At 40.6% G+C, this 22,038-nt stretch overlaps 1 protein-coding gene across 1 annotated transcript in view; it reads right to left on the bottom strand.

Moving 5' to 3' along the window:
* Positions 1–2,489: 2,489 nt before the first annotated feature.
* phf14 (PHD finger protein 14) overlaps positions 2,490–22,038 on the bottom strand; it is a 105,433-nt gene continuing 85,884 nt past the window's right edge. The window contains exon 18 of the mRNA XM_036566244.1: positions 2,490–3,782. Within this exon, the coding sequence (XP_036422137.1) occupies positions 3,708–3,782 (75 nt within the window). The 3' untranslated portion in view covers positions 2,490–3,707. The remainder of the gene's footprint in view (positions 3,783–22,038) is intronic.

Below are 22,038 nucleotides of genomic sequence, written 5' to 3'. Positions count from 1 at the left end.
ATTAAGGGCCTGTTTGGTATGCAGAGGGTGTGTGATGGAGGGTTGGAGGGGGCTCGGTGCATCTGACCGAGCGGGCCACTCCAACATTAGCGTGCCCGTCGCTGTTATTACAGCCCTAATGACATCCTCCTCACACGGCATGCTGGGAGCAGGGCTGCAGGGGGCCCATCTCCGACGGCTGCAGGAGCCAGCGATGCCTCATCAAAGCGCATCAATCGCCAACGCCGCATCCTTCCCACTCTGCACAAGAGAGACAGAGCCCTCCAGATAATGTCTTTCATGGTTCAGTGGCCTTACAGGGGTTCCCTCCTGCATGGCCTTGAAATGGGCAAATTAATAGTTGCTTTGAAACAAATTGGAATTACACCCCTCAATGCATTAATGTCAGAAGCCCAGCCACCTCCCTGACAGAAGCAGAGGCACAGGGAGGGGGGAGGCCAACGAGATAGAGATCCCACTAGCATTGTTGTTTTTTTTTTTTTCCCCATAGTGGAGGACAACAAACTCCATATACAATGAAAGAGAAAATAGTGCTTTGGGTGTACCTTTCAAACATGCACATTGGTTGCACATGAATTACAAATATTGCATCAATACAACTATTGATCAAAGAAGTAAACGACAGATAGCAATTCTGTTGATGTATTTTATTCATGTGCACTGGAAGTAAATTCATGCATCATCTTCATTGCACTGGAGAACTGGATAAAGTAGACATTACATGCAACTTCCAGTTACTGCTTCACATGAAAGATAATTCACAACTATGACTGTGATTGAAATATTGGATTTTATATTTTAAGTATTGAAACACTGAATTTAGTACTACATATTTACATGTCCTTTTACATGCTTAATTTTATAATAGTGTTTTTAGGTGACTTTAACTGAGCTAATAAATAAAATTGTGTTATTATTGTAGTTCAATTTTTTTTGATACTAGAAAAAAAAATTCTCAAGCTATTCTGTGTATCCACAACTCTGAGATAAAATAAACATTGTTTTTTTTTTCTAAATTTATTTACGATCACTATTTTAATGCAAGCAACCCTGATTACATCTGCTATATATGAAAATGTAAACTTTGTTTTGAGCACCTACAGCTTGTGAACAATCTACCCAACAGTGGAGCCAGTGCAAATGTAAAAAATATACAAAAAAAAAAAAATAAAAAAAATACATAAAAAATATATTCATCAAAATAAATCTGATCAGGGAAAAGAGCCTGGCAGTTTTATTTTAGAGCATATACCAGAATGCTCAAATTTGAATTATCTTAGTCATTTGACATTAATCTGTGTATAAAAACCTCCAAACAAATAATTGTTTTTGACTTGTATGAGAAGATATGGAGTTCTCTCACTGTTTACTTTGGGAGGCTTAGTTAACACTGTTAAAACTAACCCTGCCATGTGGAGGCTGTACTTCAGCCTAGCTAGCTCTGACTGTGAGAATGATCTGTTACAGACACTAATGAAATAATATAGGTGTAACTCTAATTAAAAACACGTCATAAAGTTTCTTTCATGGAAAAGAAACAGTCTTGAGGGAGAATCTAGAAATATCTGCTGTCAAAATTCACAGATGATGCTACTATAGGAATTTGAACTTATATGAAAGTCAATGCTACATTTTACTCCGTGTCAGTTGGCGCCCCACTTCATAGCTGCCAAAACCACCGGGGCAAATGTGCATTTGACCCAACGCTTTTCAAAGTACTGGGGCGACAGCTGAGCGCTGACATATAGACTAAAAAAACAAAATATCATTACAAGAACCCATCAGTATCTCCGTTTCAACTGGGAGGCGGGACATTTCTCAAACAGTAAAACCTTTATGTTATTACACTTATACATGTCATTTTAAAAATTTCTTAACTTTCATACCTAGTTTTCATATCTTGTTTGGTGTGGACCCATCAAACCTTTTCTTTAGTCTGTTTTGACGTGTGAACACTCCACCCATATTCAGGTCTACACCAAACAACTGAACTCCAGCAAAAATCGCAGGTCTTGGTTCACTTCTAGTGAATCCTGCTTCAGTTCGCTGCTTCTCCCACGTAGGTGATGACAACAGCTCGTAGGTGTGTCATGCAAAGTTCTTCAGTGCGCTCGCTAAATTGCAATGTAAAACCAAAACTAACTGGGTGAAATGTATACAATGTAACAAAAACCTGAACCTTTGCTCGGACTTTCAGGTGTGAAAACGTCCAAATGCTGAACCCAGTAAAGCGCAGGATCAAAACAAATGCTGTTCATCAGAAGCTTTATAGACACATTAGCATGACGTAGTTTTAGACACAGTCAGTACAGTGGCCTAGTTGCACTCAGCCAGCTGTTTTTTTTGTTTGTTTGTTTTTGTCAAATCTTTTGGAGGTGTAGCGCTACCCCTGCCCCACTCTCCTCTGCTGAAATTCAGATACTATAGTGACATTTCATGTAGGATGGCAGTTGATTAGATGGATGGTTAAGCATTACTGGACAAGGGAATTCACAAGTAATGTTTATTAAGAATTACACATGTACAAAGTACCTAAATACAGACTCTTGTGTAAACTCGTGTGGCAGGCAAAGTGTTCCAAAATTCTGCAACATAGTGAGATGAAGGCAAGAATTGAGGTTCATGACTACCATTAACCACCTGGAGAATATGAGGCCATGTGGTAGCACATCTGTATACACCCATGGTCCTGTATACAGAGTACTGTAGAAAATGCAAAAATAGTGTTTGCTCTGGTATCTGAGTGTTAATAATCATTAATTACTCTCAATAGGTGCTACCAAAACATTTCAGCCAACGTAAATATCATAACACTGAAACGACTGTAGCCTCACTCTGTATGGTGCATACATGCAGATGGGCAAAAAGAAGAAATCAATGAGAGAAAAAAAAACAATAAACTTGAGAGTAATCAATATATATCAATAGTAAATCTCTCTCTGTACAGAAAGAAATGTCTGAAAGATATTGTTCTAGAAATATTGGCAACACAAGTATGATAATATATCACACAGGATATTCACATTCAGGTTGGGAAGGCTGTGGGAAGTTTAGTGTATGAAAATAACCTGAAGAAAAGGGCTTGACTGGACTCGACTCACATCACAGCACAGCGTAAGGTAGAGGTTGCATTGAGATGCAGATCCAGGATCAGCCATGTCTTTTGATCCAACGTTATTCCAGGATTTTCGGAGAGTTCTGGTTCCAGCCGTCACTGATGAAATCAGTCCGAAGCCTCTTTCCTTAGACTGATCTTTGAATTTCATGACTCATCGCACACAGATTCACAGATGGTAACTGTAATAAATGATACTGACAAAAAAAGTCAGTGCAGTGACCTCCAATTTCTCAGTCTTGAGGTTTAGCCTGTGAGGTACATTACACGTAAATAAGCATATATTACCTTGTGGATATCAGCAGACCTGCTTACAAATTAAAGCTGAAATTAGCTTTGCTATGAGAACCATATAAAACTTTACCAAAAAATACTGTTTGTAGCTTGTGGCTATTAGCAGAACAATTAAATTTCTCAGGCAGTTCAATAAACTAACCGGAGTGTCAATGAGGGGCAAAAAACAAACAAAAAAAAGTGGCACTGCTGGTTGAATATGTAACACTGAGAAAGTCTGAACCATATGATTCAAAAGGAATTGGAGGTGACAGCATTGACTGTGTGGACTGAACACTAATGTTGAAAGTGAGGTAATTCAGTTTGGACACTCCGGCTCTGCTGCTTCTGCTTTCACTGACTCCTCTTCCACCTCACGTGCCTCTTCTTCTTCCTGAAATGGAGACAGTTTCTCATTTAGTGGCAGGTTTGGGAAGGTCACTTTAAAAATGTATTCTTGTTAAAAAGTCAAATATTTGTTTGCCAAAACTATGCAAACTGGACGGGATGTTTTATGTTTGGTTCAGGAGCTGAAACTTTGGTTTTGCACATAGCTCGGCTGTCCATAGTCCAGTTTGAGCTGCATAACAAAACAGAGGCCAGATTTAATCCTTTTGACGTTTTTTACAGTCTGCAGAAGCCCAACAGGCCAGTCAGCTTGGTTGTCGCTATGCCAACAGCAGCCATAACAGCAACTGGTGAAGAAAGTTCATTTCTGTGATTTGCTTAAAATCTTACACTTCGGTCTGGATATTTATACCCGTGAAGACATTTAGGAAAATGCTGGAATAACCGGTTACAAATGTCAGACGTATACTTCAACTCTCAAACTGTTTTTTTACCGAGTTTTACTGTACGACCTTAAATCTGTTCTCTAAGCAGCTAACTCAGCTATCTGCAAATGTTCATGAGAAACAACAAAGAGCTAGCATCATGCTGGAGTCACTTAAAGCACCCGCAAAATTAAGAGAAAGACGCAAATAGAAAACGACGGCCATCTCAGCAGTTAAATGAGTCTGACAGATGCAATTATCCCCCTTCCTGAGGTTAATACACACATCTACACCCGGCCATGTGTGATTACCTATTCCTAACCACACACTGCCCTCAGACCACCCCACAACCACAGCTGTATTCACTCACACCTCCAACGACACCTCAGCCTTAGGAAACATCAGCCTCCATTATGATTCTTTGGATCTCATTCCACTTAGCCAGCTGTCACCGATTTGAATTGGTAGAAGAACAGTGTGAACAGAGGGTGAATATTCTAGAACACATTCTAGAACATTGTGTACAGGAGGAGAACACTGCAGAGCAGTGTGAATGGGGAAAACATTCTAGAACAGTATCAATTGGAATCGCACATGGTAGAACTTGAATAGTAAGAGCAGTCTAGAACACTGGATGGGGAAGAGCATTCTACAACAGTGTGGATGGGCAACAGTCTAGAACATTGTGAATGGGAAGAAAACACTGTAGAACAGTGTGGAGGAGTAAACGTTCTAGAACAGTGTCAACAGGAAGCACATTGTGGAACACTGAATTCTATAAGAGGAGAGCATTCTAGAACAGTGCGGATGGGGAAGAACATTTTAGGACCATGTGAATGGGGAGGGCACATTCTAGAACAGAGTGAATGCAACACTGGACAGGGTGAATGGGGAGAACATTCTAGAAAAATGCGAATGGAGGGTAAACATTCTAAAAGAGTGAACATTCAAGAAAATTGTGGATGGAGACACAATTTCAGAATGAGGAGAACAATGAGGAGAACAAGTAAATGTGAGAGAAGATTCTAGAACATTGTGAATGTGAGGGAATATTGCAGAACATTGTGAATAAGGGAGACCATTCTAGAACATCGTGTATAGGAGAAGCAGTGTGAATGGGAAAAACCCTGCAGAATAGCATGGATGGGGTGAACATTCTAGAACAGTATCAATGGGAATTGAATGTTATGGAATAGTGTGAATGTGGAAAACATTATAGAACTGTGTGGATGGAAAGCACAATGCACAACACTGAATAAGGAGAGCAGTCTAGAACAGTGTGGGTGGGGAAGAACGTTCTACAACAGTGTGGATGGGAAACAGTCTAGAACATTGTGAATGGGAAGACAACACAGTAGAACAGTGTGGACAGGGTGACCTTTCTAGAACAGTGTCAATGGGAAGCACATTATGGAACACTGTGAGGAGGGAGAGCATTCTAGATCAGTGTGGATGGGGAAGAACACTGTAAAGCAGTGTGAACGGGAAAAACATTCTACAACAGTGTAGATGGAAAGCACCGTCTAGAACATTGTGAATGGGACGACAACCCTGTAGAATAGTGTGTATGGGGTGAACATTCTAGAACAGTATCAATGGGAATCAAACACTGCAGAATAGTGTGAACAGAAGAACTTTGTGTATGGAAAATACACTGTAGAACATTGTGAGAGCAGCCTAGAACATAGTGTAAAGGGGAGAACATTCTACAACAGTGTGGATAGGAAACAGTCTAGAACGGGATGGGTATGGGAAGACAACACTGCAGAACAGTGTGGACGGGGTGACCCTTCTAGAACAGTGTCAATAAGAAGCACATTGTGGAACACTGTGAATAGGGAGAGCATTCTAGATCAGTGTGGATGGGGAAGAACATTTTAAAACCATGTGAATAGGGAGGGCACATTCTAGAACAGAGTGAATGCGGGTAGATAGTAGGTGAATGGGAAGAACAGTCTAGAACAGTGTGAATGGAGGGTGAACAGAGTGAATATGAGAGAACATTAAAGAAAATTGTGGATGGGGAGAAAAAATAACAGAGACCATTCTAGAACAGTGTAAATGAAAAAAAAAGTGTTTGGGAACAGTGTGAGGGACGGAGAACATTGTAGAACAGTGGAAATGGAAAAAGATCTAGAATGCTGTAAATATAGGCAGAACATTCTAGAGACTCTAGACAACCACAACCTAGCATTTGAGTTTGATGTTGTTTGTTGGGAAAGGTTGGGGAACGTAGGGCTAGTTGGTTTTGGTCTATGGACGCCGTGTGGCCCTGACGCAGGAGCCGTATAACATAGTTCTTTTCCTGACCCTAACAAAAGCAGCCTTTCAGGCGGGTAAATGTGGACCGCAGAAATTCAGTTTAGTTAATCTGCAGAGGCAGCTTTTGCTTTATCCAGCAGCGTCTCAGTCCGAGTCTCTGTGTCCGGAGGGAACTTTTGATATACAGTCTAGTCCTTATGAAAAATGTGGTACATTTTCCTGAACTCTGGATACTTTGTTGCTGCTGGCTCTTGGGGGGATATAAATCTCAAAGAGGGGCGACACCTCATGAACCCCGGCGCTGGATCTGTCGGTGCCATCCACCAAATCTCTCTGACAGGCCTGCCAATTTTCCAATTACCTGTGGCGCCATACGTTATCACCAGGCCAGTCAGTGCTTAAATGAGAAACAAGATGGTAGGGTGGGGCCGCCGCATGCTAAGTGCCTTAGTTAGGCTAACTGCCCCACTTTTCCCCCTTCGACACTTTTTTGGCTGTGATTTATAGCGTGTCCCTGGGGAAGGGATGACACCAGTGCTCCTGGACACTCAGGGACTGATTTGTGGGTCCTGCTGTGTGCCCCTCCTCCGCCCCCCCAATCCTCCAGGGGACAGCAGAGGACTCGTTTCGGCTCATGAGTTACAGCTGAGACTCAGTTGCTGTTGGCAGCGTTTACGCACTAGCCAGAACCTCATACAATGCAGCAAAGCTGCTCAGCAGAGTCCGACGGAAGAGGAGTAAGACGGCAGTGGAGAAAACAGTGCTTAAGCTTCATCTGTCTCCCTGTTCTGCCTGCTTTGACTATCAGAGATGAAGCATGAAGACAGACAGGACTAGACCATGTGAGAGCATGTAATGCACACAGTGTTCAGGCCATTCAATTAAACAGACTCTAACAAAGCACAAGAGAGTCAAATGAACTCCAGCGCCATCTGTACATTACAGAAGAAAAGAATTCAGCGGGTTACCTAATAAATCAGAGTTGGATACAGGGGTGGGCAATACAGCAAAAATATAGTGTCATGACATTTTTATTATACATATCACAATATTTAGTTTTTCTGACAATGCCAGTGACAAACAGTACTGTGCAATAGTCAGATAACACCCTTCATGTGCTTAATGTCCAGTGAAAATGGCCAAACATTCTTTGATTTTTCAAAATATATTTCGAGATTAGATATAAGATAATCCACTTGCATAAGGAAGTAGAAAGTCAAAGGAAAGAAACAGGATTTTTCAAACTCAGTGTTTAAAGGAAAAGTTACAGAGAAAATGAGACTCCTAACAACCCTGCAGACCACTGAACTGTCACCATCAGACAGAACTTCTCATTTTTGAGAGAGAGAGGAGAAAATCAAGCTCCACTTTTGCTTCAGATCTGAAGAAATCCACAGGTATTTCTGTCCATCCTTCCACTGTGAGAAAAAGACTCAGAGCTGTGGGTCTGAAAGGACGTGTAGCAGTCAAGAAGTTGTTTTTGAGAAAAGGAAATAGAAAAAAAACATTTGCAAATCAAACTCCAGAATTGTGGGACTGTCAGAAGCAGAAAAAAAAACAAAAAAAAAAACTTCTAAGACTGAACTTTGTAGGTGTGGAAAAATATTCCTGGAGATTTCTTTGAAAAACTGAAAGCAAGTCTCCCAAAAAGAACGGAAGCTGAAATGAAAGTAAAGTGTGGACACAAAAAAAAAAAAAACCTGAAAAATTACATTATATTTAGTTTAGTAAGACTTCTGTGTATTTTTTGTTGTTAAATATGTTTTCTGCTTTCTTCCTGACTTAAAAACTTAATGAATAACTTAATGGCCACTTTCACTAGAAATGAAGAGAATGGTGGTCTCTGACTTTTGTATAGTATTATAGAACATCATAGGTATGATCTGTTCATGTCACAACAAATACAACCCCGTTTCCAAAAACGTTGGGATGCCATGAAAAATGTAAATGCAATTTATCATTAAAACAATACAACCTGTATAAAGTGATAACATGATAACAATAACATATATGAGGTAATAGCAAAAACACATAATATGAGGTAATAGCAAAAATATCTTAGAGTCTAGGAATATTAAAAGGAAAATGAAAAATCTTTTTCAACAACACTATAGTGTGTGATTATTTTAGGTGGGATTATTATTCTTTCAAAGAAAAAACATCTTATCCCTCTATCAAAAATATTTGAACATGGAGCTCTCTTTTAAAATGTTGACTTTGACAGTGACGTGTTTTCTCTTCCACACACACATTTTTTTTTATATTTCTATTACCTTTAATGGGAAAATATATATATATATATATATATATATATATATATATATAGTTTAACATACACATAGCAAACTTCATTAAACTTTGCATTCCACTTCAAATGTGAAGTGATTTTATGCAAAATAGTCACTTTTACCTGGAAGCACAGAATATTTTGTCAAAAAAATATATTTCTTGTCATTCTACACAGTTTCAGTTTCAGATCTCTCCTCATATAAATTGAGCATGCCTCTTTTTTTGCTGACAGGGTGACATTTTCTCCACTGTGCAGAGCCAGCTTGAGGACACTGGCCCTCTACAGGCCCCATCCAGCTGACAGGCAGCAGCTTTGTGGGATATCTCCATCCCTCTCCTCTGGGGAAGAGCGGGGGGCCACATCCTGCCACTCACACTCTACACACACACACTCCACACGCATACGCCCCACACAGCAGCAAGCCCTGTGGCAACCGCTTACACACATATGATAATGAAATATCACATTATTTATTCTAATTGCATCTTAGATTTAAATGGGGTGGAGGGGGGTGAAAGAGAGAAGAGGGAGAGAGAGAAAGAAAGAGAAAGCAAGAGACAGAAAAAGAATAAGCGTGGAGAAGAGGCAGAAAAAAGCAAGATAGAAAGAAAAAAAGAGAAAGAGGGAGAGTGAGGAGAGAGAGAGAAAAAGAGAAAGAACGTGTGTGAGAGAGACAGAGAAAAAGAGAGAGTAGGACAGAAGAGAGAAAAAAATGGAAGGGACAGTGAGAAAAACAGGAAGAGAGAGGAAAAAGAGAAAGACCACATAGGAGAAAAAGAAGGAGAGAAAACAGGCAAAAGAAAGTGAGAAGAGAGAAAGAAAAGAGAAAGACAAAAATAGAGAAAGAAAGGAAAAATACAGAAGAAACAAAGAAACAAAAAGAAAGGTGTGTGAGAAAGACAAATAAGAGAGAAAGAAAAAGGAACAGAGAGAAAGAGAGTGAGAAAGAGAGAACGAGAAAAGGAGAATGACAGAAAAAGGAGAGAAAGAAAAGAGGAAAGAAAAAAGAAAGAATAAAAAAATAAAGAAAGAAAGAAAGAAAGAAAGAGAGAAAGAAAGAAAGAAAGAAAGAAAGAAAGAAAGAAAGAAAAAGAACGAAAGAAATAGGAGACATTTAGAAAAACAGAAACAATAAAGGTGAGTGAGAAAGACAAATAAGAAAGAAAAAGGAACTGAGAGAAAGATAGAATGAGAAAGAGAAAGAAGAAAAGAAAAAGAGAAAGAAAGAAAGAAAGAAAGAAAGAGAAGAGAGAAAGAAAAGAAAAAGACTGGAAGATACAAAGAGAATGAGAAAAAGTAAATAAAGAAATAAAGAAGGAACAAAAGAAAGAAAGAGGAAAAATCCAGAAAAACAGAAACAATAAGAAAGGTGACCGAGAAAGACAAATAAGAGAGAAAGAAAAGGGAATGGAGAGAAAGATAGAGTGAGAAAGAGAAAAAGAGAAAGAAAGAAAAAAGAAAGAAAGAGAGAAAGGTAGAGCATATACAAGAAATAAAAAAGGAGAGACAGACAGAGAGGTAGCAAGAAATCCCGAGAGAGAGAGAGAGAGAGAGAGAGAGAGAGAGAGAATAAAAGACTGTGTGTAGAGAGGATGATACGTGTAGGGCAGAGTTGTAGAAGTGCTGCAGAAAGTAGAGAGTGCAGAACTGAACCCTAGGTGGCAACAAAGCCTTGTGCAGAGTTAATGTGTCTGAGGAAGAGACCCCTGCAGCCTTGTGGAGCTGCAGCCCCTCCTTCCGCTCCCCTTGCCTGCCTTCCACCCACCCACACACACAGGCAGTCAACTTCATAAAGTGGGATTAAAATAAAGCTGGGTAAAAAGAATTAAAATTTACAACGCTGCTTTTGCTTTAATAAGCTTTAGCATCCTTTATCAAGCTGGCGCAGTCCTCAAAGAATTAACAGGCTAATTAGTATGACTTATTTCCTTATCGTGTTTTCTGCTTTCATTGTATTTACTTGTGTGTGTGTGTATAGTGCACAGAAAGTGGCTTTTATGCAGCGTGGGGAGGAAAAGCTGCTTTATTGCTTCCTCCTGTTTGATAGGTGCTGCTGTGTGTCTAAGCCTGGCTGCGCCGCACAAGACAGATTGATGTCCCACAACGATGATGAAAACACACAGCGTGTAAGAGAGGAGGAATAACATCCGGAGAAATGAAGCAGAGTGACGCAAGGCAACGGGGGAGAGAGAGAAAGAGACAGAAAGAGGGGGGGACAGAGGGCCCGGGTATGTGTTCATTACCTCTGTCAAACAGCACTCATCACAGACGAGAATTTGAAGGAAAATGGAAATAAGTGGATAAAACAGGGACGGACAACATGCTACGTTATCATTGTTGTGATAAAGTTCATCACAATGCACTTTTCTGAGTAAAAGCATCAAAACCACAGCTACTAGGCTTCCAAGTGAGCAAGTGTCTGAGCACTGGTCCTATCGGGAGAGTGTGTGTTAAATCCCTGGTGAAGCCACAGTCATCAGTATCCAGGAGTCCAAGACAGCATAATTGTCCTTATTCTCTCTGGGTGAGTAGGATGGCCCTCCCCCTATAAGGTTACTCACTGTGATGCTAGACAACATGGGCACCTGTCAGCTGACATACCAGACTTGGTAGTCAGAGTTCTCCTCCAAGTGTGCTGAAACTGTGTGATGTTGCATCAGCTGCGGTTTAAAAGATGTGGAGGTGCTTCACACGTCTCATTTGTGTTATCCTTCACCCTCACACTGGTAGCATCGTGTGATAGGAGGAGACTTAGCAAGCGAGAAGAATTAGCTATGACTAAATTAAGAAAAACAACCCCCTTTGTCCTCTACCCCTGCCAAAAAACAAATAAATAAATAAACAAATGACATGGCTCCTTCAATGTATTTAACTAAGGACGCTACATTTGGTCTGTCATACTAGAAAATGTACCTGTATGCAGAGAAAAGACAAAAATGGATGGGTGGGTATAGAAAGAAGACGGAATAGAATCAAAGATGGAGGAGAGGTTGATCGGTGCTGTGTATTCACTCTCTATTTTATATGATGGCAGACTTCCTGAACGTAATGATACTCAGTGATCTTTATAGTCAGGATGTTCCGTATTTCCTACTGTATACTTAACAAACCGCGCCTCTGCTCCAGCCATGTACATTCTTACTAAATGGACAAGGTCTGCATGCATCCACTTGCACCCTTTATCATAGGTATAAACTATTCATGCTGCAACAAATACAAACTCGTTTCCAAAAAAGTTGGGATGCTGTGCAAAATGTGAATAAAAATAGGATGCAATGATATGCAAATCATGTAAACCTTACATTTGATTGAGAATAATGCAAAGCCAGTGTACTAAATGTTGAAAATGAGAAATTTTGTTTTTTGAAAAATTTATGGCCATTTTGGTTTGTTGCCAGCAACACATTTCAAAAAAGTAACAAGCTGATATTCAGCCCAGAGGACTATTTTAAAGAATTAAATATTTTGATTTGTTGGACCACAGGACACTTTTCTACTTTAAGTCCATCTTAAATTAACTCAGGCCCAGAGAAGACAGCAGCGTTTCTGGATCCTGTTTATATATGGTTTTTTCTTTGCATGGCAGAGTTTTAACTTGCATTTGTGGATGCAGTGATTAACTGCGTTCATAGACAGTGGTTTTCAGAAGTGTTCCTGAACCCATGCAGTGATTTTCACTGCAGAATTGTGTCTGTTTTTAATGCAGTGCCGCCTGAGGGCCTGAAGATCACGGCTAGCCAGTATTCGTTTTCGGCCTTGTCCTTTGCATACAGAGATTCCTCCAGATTCTCTGAATCTTTTAATGATATGTACTTTAGTTGATGAAATCCCTAAGTTATTTGCTATTTTATGTTGAGAAACACAGAATTGTTGCACTGTTTGCCTGCGCAGACTTTCACAGAGTGAAAGTGGGATGTTCTTTTATACCCAATCATGTTACTGACCTGTTGCCAATTACCCACCAGGTGTTTTTAGCATTACACAACTTTACCAGCCTTTTGTTGCTTCTGTTCCAACTTTTTGGAAATGTGTCACTGGCATCAGATTCAAACATATATTTATACATATTTATTCTCAATTTCAATATTTGATATGTTGTCTTTGTACTATTTTCAATTAAATATAGGGTTTAAATGATTCACACATCATTGCATTCTGTTTTTAATTACATTTTGTATAGCGTCCCAATTTATTTGGAAACAGGGTTCTAGTATGTGAGTTCTGGGTGCATTTTTATTGGGTTTAGGCAATTACACATAAATAAAAGAAACGTCATGGATATTAAAAAAACAAAACAAAGCTCTAACTTCTGACTAGTGCTACAACACGTTTAGAGGGCAGCACTGAGTAATGTTTGTTTGAGCTGCTTTGTTGAGCTGCTTTTGCGTCTGACATCAGTTGGGAGCTGCTCAGCATCAACAGCTAAGGAGCGAGATAAGATAATCGGCCAATTTATCCACCTTATGCATGTACTTTAATAGTGGCATACAGACAAGGAAAAATCATTAAACTCAATTATTTATATAGCAATTAATCATCAGCTAAAATTTCATGATCATGATAGGCCTAAGTACTTGTGGAACACTGAGAATGCATGCATTCTTCAACAGATTTAGACCAATTATACAGAGCTCATAAACTCTAGAGCACTAAAACTCCAGTCTAAAGTAACTGCATAAACTGCATAGTCAGTACTTTGTTTGTTCAACTTTCTTCTCAAAGAAACACAAAATATCATGCTAGATATCATGTATTGTGAAAACGTCTTAAAATATCATGACGTTAGGGGATGGATGAATGGATGACCTGTACATGTGTGGAGTGTGTGCACTTGAGAACATCAATTTCATATCTCTCGTTGTTCAAATAACTACAGGCTAAATAAAATTGAGGAATAAACACAGTCTGGGTGTATATGTAAATGTTTAGCCTGCTAAGAATGTGCATGTGTGCGAATGTGATTTAAAGCCTTTGTCAGAGTGGTGGATGTGACACAAGTGCGTTTAGTCATAAACACTCGGTTCATTAGGCGGCTGAGGCTGTGTGTTATGTGCTACATTGAACCACCTCTGGCCTTGTCATCCTTTTCTCTGCCGCTTTCTCTCTCTCTCTCTCTTTCATGGGCCCAGCCAAAGCTAGTCACCAGAAAGCACAATTAAACTTCATGACTGTGCATATTTGCGCTTCCCATTTTCCGTTTATTACAAAGGGCATTCATTAATCTGCCTTTTTCTCCAAGAACGCATTTCCATTTTAGTGAGGCGTGACAGATACTGAGGTGAACTTACGAGAAGACGGCTAATTAAATCAGCGGTAAAATGCACAAGCCAGGCTTTAATCCCACATCTGATAAGACCTGATGCTTGGGGGGAAATATACGGTGAGGAAAAGTACTTTCTCTCCATTTCCAATTTCGGTTATTTAGAGCATAATATTAAATCACAAATAAATGTGAGTGCTCAAAGTCCGTAGGTAAATTGGCTGCCTCATCGCTGGATGCTCGCTCTTAGTCACTGAACGGAGTGCAAACTAAAAGCTAAACAACAGCGGCCATAAAAGCAGAGACATTAAACACTGCACTAATAAAGTGGCTACTACAAGATGGATTCGCAGGTGAAAACAGATGAGGCGCATCGGCGCTGCTGTATAGTGAGTAATGGCGGGGGTGCGTAATGAACCCCCAAGGCACAGTCGCCTAGCAGGTATGAGAAAGACTGTGAGCATTTAGCAGAAAGGGTTGGGTGGAAAGGTGGGAATGGACTGCAGATGACCTGCTCGCTTGAGGATGAACTCTACAACTCAGGGCAACCCAGAAACCCAGACTAAACTCTGAAACCCAGACAAAACCCAGACTGAACTTTAAAACTCAGGCTAACCCAGAAACCCTGACTAAACTCTGAAACCCAGACTAAAACCAGACTGAACTTAAAAACTCAGGCTAACCCAGACACCCAGACTAAACTCTGAAACCCAGACAGAACTTAAAAACTCAGGCTAACCCAGACACCCTGACTAAACTCTGAAACCCAGACAAAACCCAGACTGAACTTTTAAACATAGGCTAACCCAGAAACCCAGACAAAACCCAGACTGAACTTTTAAACATAGGCTAACCCAGAAACCCAGACTAAACTCTGAAACCAAGACAAAACCCAGACTGAACTTAAAAACTCAGGCTAACCCAGAAACCCTGACTAAACTCTGAAACCCAGACTGAACTTAAAAACTCAGGCTAACCCAGAAACCCAGACTAAACTCTGAAACCCAGACAAAACCCAGACTGAACTTTTAAAATCAGGTTAACCCAGAAACCCAGACAAAACCCAGACTGAACTTAAAAACTCAGGCAAACCCAGAAACCCAGACTAAACTCTGAAACCCAGACAAAACCCAGACTGAACTTAAAAACTCAGGCTAACCCAGAAACCCAGACTAAACTCTGAAACCCAGACAAAACCCAGACTGAACTTAAAAACTCAGGCTAACCCAGACACCCAGACTAAACTCTGAAACCCAGACAGAACTTAAAAACTCAGGCTAACCCAGAAACCCAGACTAAACTCTGAAACCCAGACTAAACCCAGACTGAACTTAAAAACTCAGGCAAACCCAGAAACCCAGACAAAACCCAGGCTGAACTTAAAAACTCAGGCTAACCCAGACACCCAGACTAAACTCTGAAACCCAGACAAAACCCAGACTGAACTTAAAAACTCAGGCTAACCCAGAAACCCTGACTAAACTCTGAAACCCAGACAAAACCCAGACTGAACTTAAAAACTCAGGCTAACCCAGACACCCAGACTAAACTCTGAAACCCAGACAGAACTTAAAAACTCAGGCTAACCCAGAAACCCAGACTAAACTCTGAAACCCAGACTAAACCCAGACTGAACTTAAAAACTCAGGATAACCCAGACACCCAGACTAAACTCTGAAACCCAGACAAAACCCAGACTGAACTTAAAAACTCAGGCTAACCCAGAAACCCAGACTAAATTCTGAAACCCAGACAAAACCCAGACTGAACTTTTAAAATCAGGTTAACCCAGAATCCCAGACTAAACCCAGACAGAACTTAAAAACTCAGGCAAACCCAGAAGCCCAGACAAAACCCAGACTGAACTTAAAAACTCAGGCTAACCCAGAAACCCAGACTAAACTCTGAAACCCAGACAAAACCCAGACTGAACTTAAAAACTCAGGCTAACCCAGAAACCCTGACTAAACTCTGAAACCCAGACAAAACCCAGACAGAACTTAAAAACTCAGGCTAACCCAGACACCCAGACTAAACTCTGAAACCCAGACTAAAACCAGACTGAACTTAAAAACTCAGGCTAACCCAGACACCCAGACTAAACTCTGAAACCCAGACAGAACTTAAAAACTCAGGCTAACCCAGACACCCTGACTAAACTCTGAAACCCAGACAAAACCCAGACAGAACTTAAAAACTCAGGCTAACCCAGACACCCAGACTAAACTCTGAAACCCAGACAAAACCCAGACTGAACTTAAAAACTCAGGCTAACCCAGAAACCCTGACTAAACTCTGAAACCCAGACAAAACCCAGACTGAACTTAAAAACTCAGGCTAACCCAGAAACCCAGACAAAACCCAGACTGAGCTTAAAAACTCAGGCTAATCCAGACACCCAGACTAAACTCTGAAACCCAGACAGAATTTAAAACTCTAAAATCTGGGCTAACCTAGGATAACCCAGGATGAACTCAGAAGCCCAAACTAACCTAGAAACCCTACCTAAGCCAAGCTGAACCCTGAAACCCAAGCTTTCCTAGACTTCATACAGAAAACTAGGCAAACCACAGATTAACTAAAACCAGGCTAGCCCAAAAACCCACACTGAGCCCAGAAACTCAGTGTAACCCTGTATGAACTCAGAAACCTGGCTAATCCAGAAACCATGAAACCCACTCCAGCTGAGCCCAGAAAACCAGGCTAACCCAGAACCTTGCGTGTGGCCCTCCTGTCATGAACACATAACAGTCTTCTGACCTTCTGGAATCCATAAAAATAAAACCTTTTTTAAAATACTAAAAGGCAGTGCTTCCCTTTAGGTCAAACATTAACACAGTCACAAATATTAGTAACATTATATTGACATCCAGTCAATTACATCTAAAATAAATAACAGTCTTCAACTGCTACAGTAATCAAAAGGCAGTTATGTACTGCACAATGCAAAAGTCAGATATTACCCTTTCGTTTATTCAATTTCCAGTTAAAACAGGCACTATGTACGTTATTCATTTTTCCTTGTCAGAAAAAAGCATAAAACATATTTGACAGAAAATTACACAACTGTGTTTGGGATTTCCTGGAATGTGAGAAGCAGAAAATGCAATCAACTTCTAAGAGTGAACTTCAGATGTGTTTACAAGAAGGATGAAAAAGGAAATTCCTGCGGATTTCTTTGAAAAACTCAAAGAAAGTCACCTGAAAAGAATGAAAGCTGCAAGGCACCCTAAATACAAAAGAATTTGAAGTTAACTATATTGTTGAGGCTTCTGTGTAATTTTCTGTTAAATAACTGTTATAAGAACTAAAAGCTAAATGTGGTCCATTACTCCTCCACTGTTCTGTACATAAGTGTTTTACACACAAAGTCTTTCAGAGAAGTATCTTGGCAATTTTACACTCACAGCTCTGCAGTATAAATCCATAATTTTTAAACAGAAAATGAGAAATTAAAAAAAAACTCTTTGTCTAATAGACTCGATGCTCAGTGCAACGTCTCAATTAGTTGGCAGTACTGTCTAAGCGCTATGGATCCCCACCATGTTCAATGTCACCTTTAAGGAGTGTGATAAGGTAACTCCAGTCTCTTTATTAATAATGCATGCAGTAGGGGGACTCTACTCTTCCCTGCAGTCTCACTGTCGTCAGCAGAGCTGATATAACTGGAGTTCCAAACCCTTTTCCACACCAGGACTTGCTGCTGTTTATTTAGCTGAACTCAACAGTCACTTCACTTTTATATTCTGCATCACTACAGCTCTCTTGCCAAGGATGAAGCTTAGGGCAGATAGAGTTGTAGCTCCTACCATTATCCTTGGCTGACAAAGCTTTTGCATGGTTATTTATTTTAACTATTTAACCAAATGTTAAGTTCTTTAGTTACTTCAAAAACTGATTAAAAAATTATGTTGTTTCAGAGGGAAAAAACACACTTTTAGCACATCAAACTGATGGCAAGCTGGGATACTTTTCACTGCAGTATGATATTTCAAACCGGGGACTTTGCATCATGACAGTAGTGTTTGACTTGGCCACGAGTCAGGGACTTTGCTTTGTGACAGTGGAGTTTAACTAGGCTGTGAGTCAGGGACTTTGTAACAGTGGAGTTTGACTAGGCTGAGAGTCAGGGACTTTGTAATAGTGGAGTTTGACTAGGCTGTGAGTCAGGGACTTTGTAATAGTGGAGTTTGACTAGGCTGTGAGTCAGGGACTTTGTAATAGTGGAGTTTGACTAGGCTGTGAGTCAGGGACTTTGTAATAGTGGAGTTTGACTAGGCTGTGAGTCAGGGACTTCGTAATAGTGGAGTTTGACTAGGCTGTGAGTCAGGGACTTCGTAATAGTGGAGTTTGACTAGGCTGAGAGTCAGGGACTTTGTAATAGTGGAGTTTGACCAGGCTGAGAGTCAGGGACTTTGTAATAGTGGAGTTTGACTAGGCTGAGAGTCAGGGACTTTGTAATAGTGGAGTTTGACTAGGCTGAGAGTCAGGGACATTGCTTTGTAATAGTGGAGTTTGACTAGGCTGTGAGTCAGGGACATTGCTTTGTAATAGTGGAGTTTGACTAGGCTGTGAGTCAGGGACATTGCTTTGTAATAGTGGGGTTTGACTAGGCTGTGAGTCAGGGACATTGCTTTGTAATAGTGGAGTTTGACTAGGCTGTGAGTCAAGGACATTGCTTTGTAATAGTGGAGTTTGACTAGGCTGTGAGTCAGGGACATTGCTTTGTAATAGTGGGGTTTGACTAGGCTGTGAGTCAGGGACATTGCTTTGTAATAGTGGGGTTTGACTAGGTCACGAGTCAGGGACTTTGTAATAGTGGAGTTTGACCATGCTGAGAGTCAGGGACTTTGCTTCGTGACAGTAGAGATTGACTAAGCTGAGAGTCAGGGACTCTGTAACAAGAGAGTCTAACTAGGCTGTGAGTCAGGGACTTTGCTTCATGACAGCGGAGTTTGACTAGGCTGCGAGTCAGGGACTTTACTTCATGACAGTGGAGTTTGACCAGGCCACAACCCCATGACTTTGATCTGTGACAGCACCTTTTTTCACCAAATACTGTTTAGCTCGAAAGCAGAGTTTGAGAAGAGTTAGTTAGCTGTTAACAAATGTGACAAATTCATTACATGTTTTTTCTAGAAGTTTAGTACAGTGCAAAATGAGCTTCTTATTTATGCATCACATTTATGCTTTCTTTGTGCTATAGCTGTGCTTTGTACTGTCTGCAGCGTGACTCAACACAGCACTTCTTGTCTGGTTTGCATTAGCCTTCGGATACCTTCAGTATTTCCATGTTTCTCCTTCTTTGGACTAAACAGAATAGAACCTTTGACGTTAAACGCTGGCTCTTCACTGCCCTCTGATGGTGTACAGAGTTAAAATATCTCGGAACTCTTTTACAGAAGCTAATTAACTCATGAAAAGTCCTAATTTACTGTTTGATTTTTAAGCTTTAAAATTAAAACTCTGACTCACCCCTAATGCATACAGTTTGTGTGATGCTAACTGGTGGCTACAAGCTTTTATGACTTGTTTGATTCATTAGTCTCCTACCTCACATGCCAAATTAAAGAACTTTGCACACCAGTCAGGCTTTGCTGATTTACATTTGAATTAAGGGGATCCACACTTTAACAAAACAGACAACTGAAGTTGCGAAATCACTTAAGTAGCAAATGAGCTCTAAAGCATTACATTTCTAAATCGTCCAGGCCAAAGTTATTGTGGCAGTGCTTTTAAAAGGATGCCCTTCACCACTGAGCCTTCACTTTGTGCATGTAAAACGGTTCCCAACAGGTCAGCACAGAGCTGTGGAGGACTCTCGGTCATTTAAACAAACCACAGCACAGCAGAGGGGTGACCGTAAACTTCAATATGAATTCTGAACTTTTCACCGGCTAGCTTGCACTGTGTTGCAGCCTTTAACCTGGCTATGACTGATCTCCCCTTTGGTGAGGCCGTGTGTAAGAGTCCTCCGTTCCAGGCTTATTAAAACCCACTCAGGGCTGAGTAATGGTGCAAAGGCAGCGGTGGGGAGGCCGCCACCATCACCCTGTGCCTGTTTACTCCACAAATTGGCCCCTGAGAGGGGAGGAGGTGTCCAGCTAGCCTAGTTAAAGTGATGGAGGTGACTCCACCGCATTGATTTTCCCTCCGTCTTCATGCTCTCTCCATCTGGCCCACCTGCGAGCAGGGAACACCAGGGCTGCCCCCCACAGGCCGGTCCCCAAAGGTCCCTGCCGCCCCTCTAAATCACACACTAACCTTTAGTTAACACCATAGTCACAAGTACAACACACAAACAATGAATGCCCACATCTATCAGCCTGCAGAACCAGCCCTTAGAGCCTCTACAGCAGGCCATATTCACTTGACCTTCAAAGCTGTGTTTGGACAGAGCACTACAGCGGTCCAGGTTATAGCAGAGAATGTGCAATGGAGGGCAAAAGAGCTAGCTTTGTAGATCTATCCTGGAAAACAATACTGTAGAGACTGGCAAATAATAGAACAGCAACAAAATTCAACATGCTTGTGATAACCACTCCAGAAACGACTTACAGACTAAAAATACGTTGAAAGTGCAAATGTATTTTATGTTAATGTAACATACAGTACTGTGCAAAAGTCAGAAACCACCCTCAACAGAAAACATACAAAAACCTCAACAACTAAATATCAAATCTATCAGCTTTTAATTTGTCCATTCTTTTGTGCATTCTAATGCCACTTTGACTCTTCCATCCTTCCAATCTTCAACCAACCAGTACCAGCTGTGTCTTCCCAAAAGAAGTGGCTCCCAAAGTTCTCACTGACATCATGTTCCCTTTCAAAGGGACACTAACATTCACAGTAGAAACTACCCAGACACTCCTAAAGTGGCTTGCAAAGGTGATTAGATATATAATAATCCAGTCTCACTTTATTTAGATAGCCCCTAACAGAGTATCTACAGATGTTCAAATTATAAACAAGCTTTCTGGTGAGTTTTCGTGAAGATTAGTGTTCGGATTAGGAGGAAAGCACCAACCGCCGGATCTGTTATGTCAGCTAACAGACGCCGGCACTGGCTAGCGTCACGCTGAGTGATGGGGGAGGGGAAGGGGCCAGGACCATCCTACCCACCCAGAGAGCGAGGCCAATTGTGCACTCTTGGACTCCCGGCCACGGATGGCTGTAGCATCACCAGGGATCGAACTCCTGATGATAGGGCCGATGCTTAGACTGTTCCGCCACTTGGGAGCTAAGGTTAAGGTTAGGACCAGGGCCAGTTTTAGATTTAGAGAAAGATAAGGTGAACTTAACAGGTACTTCAGGTAAAGTAAATGCAAGATAACTGTCTACAAAACATCTACAGGGAGCTTTCTAAATAAAGTGTTACCCATAATCCACGTACATAAGGAAAGAAAAATCAAAGGAAAATTAGTGGAAAAACAAGAGATTCCAAAACTTGAGTTCAGACAACTCAACACTAGGGGTGTGAAAGTATGTGTAGCTGTCTAGAAGCCCCAACTGAGAATAAAAAATAGACAAAAAAGAAGAAAATTTGCACTTGAATGCCAGTTTCAGTCTTTGAGATATGACGTTTTATGAACTGATAAGACTAAATCAGAATTATTTGGATCATAGGAAGCAGAAAATACAACCAACTGCTGAGATTTTGGAGGTGTAGGAAAAATTCCTGCAGATTTCTTTGAAAATCTGAAAAGAATGGAAGCTAAAATGAAGACAAATTAAAAATTAATAACTTGTTCTTCATGGCTGTTTCAACTGAAATAAATAAAAGGGTGGTCTCTGACTTGCACCGTACTGTACAAAGTCTGTATACCTCGGCTCATTTGGACTGATTGGATATGTCGTGTATAATTAAGTTCATATATTGCATAATTTAAGTGCATGTTTTTTCAAGATACATCAAAACAATCGTTAAATTCTGAGCCTTAATACAGATTGTTAAGACAGTGAACAGTTTTTCCCCCTCGACCGTATCAGGATGCCGAGCGAACGCTATCCAGTCTGATGAGTAATGATCTCTATTTTCTCTTTCAATTTCCTCTCTATGGTAAAG

This window comes from Colossoma macropomum, unplaced genomic scaffold, assembly GCF_904425465.1.
Source record: "Colossoma macropomum unplaced genomic scaffold, Colossoma_macropomum, whole genome shotgun sequence".
NCBI classification, from domain to species: Eukaryota; Metazoa; Chordata; class Actinopteri; order Characiformes; family Serrasalmidae; genus Colossoma; species Colossoma macropomum.
This window is presented reverse-complemented; position numbering and strand designations above follow the sequence as displayed.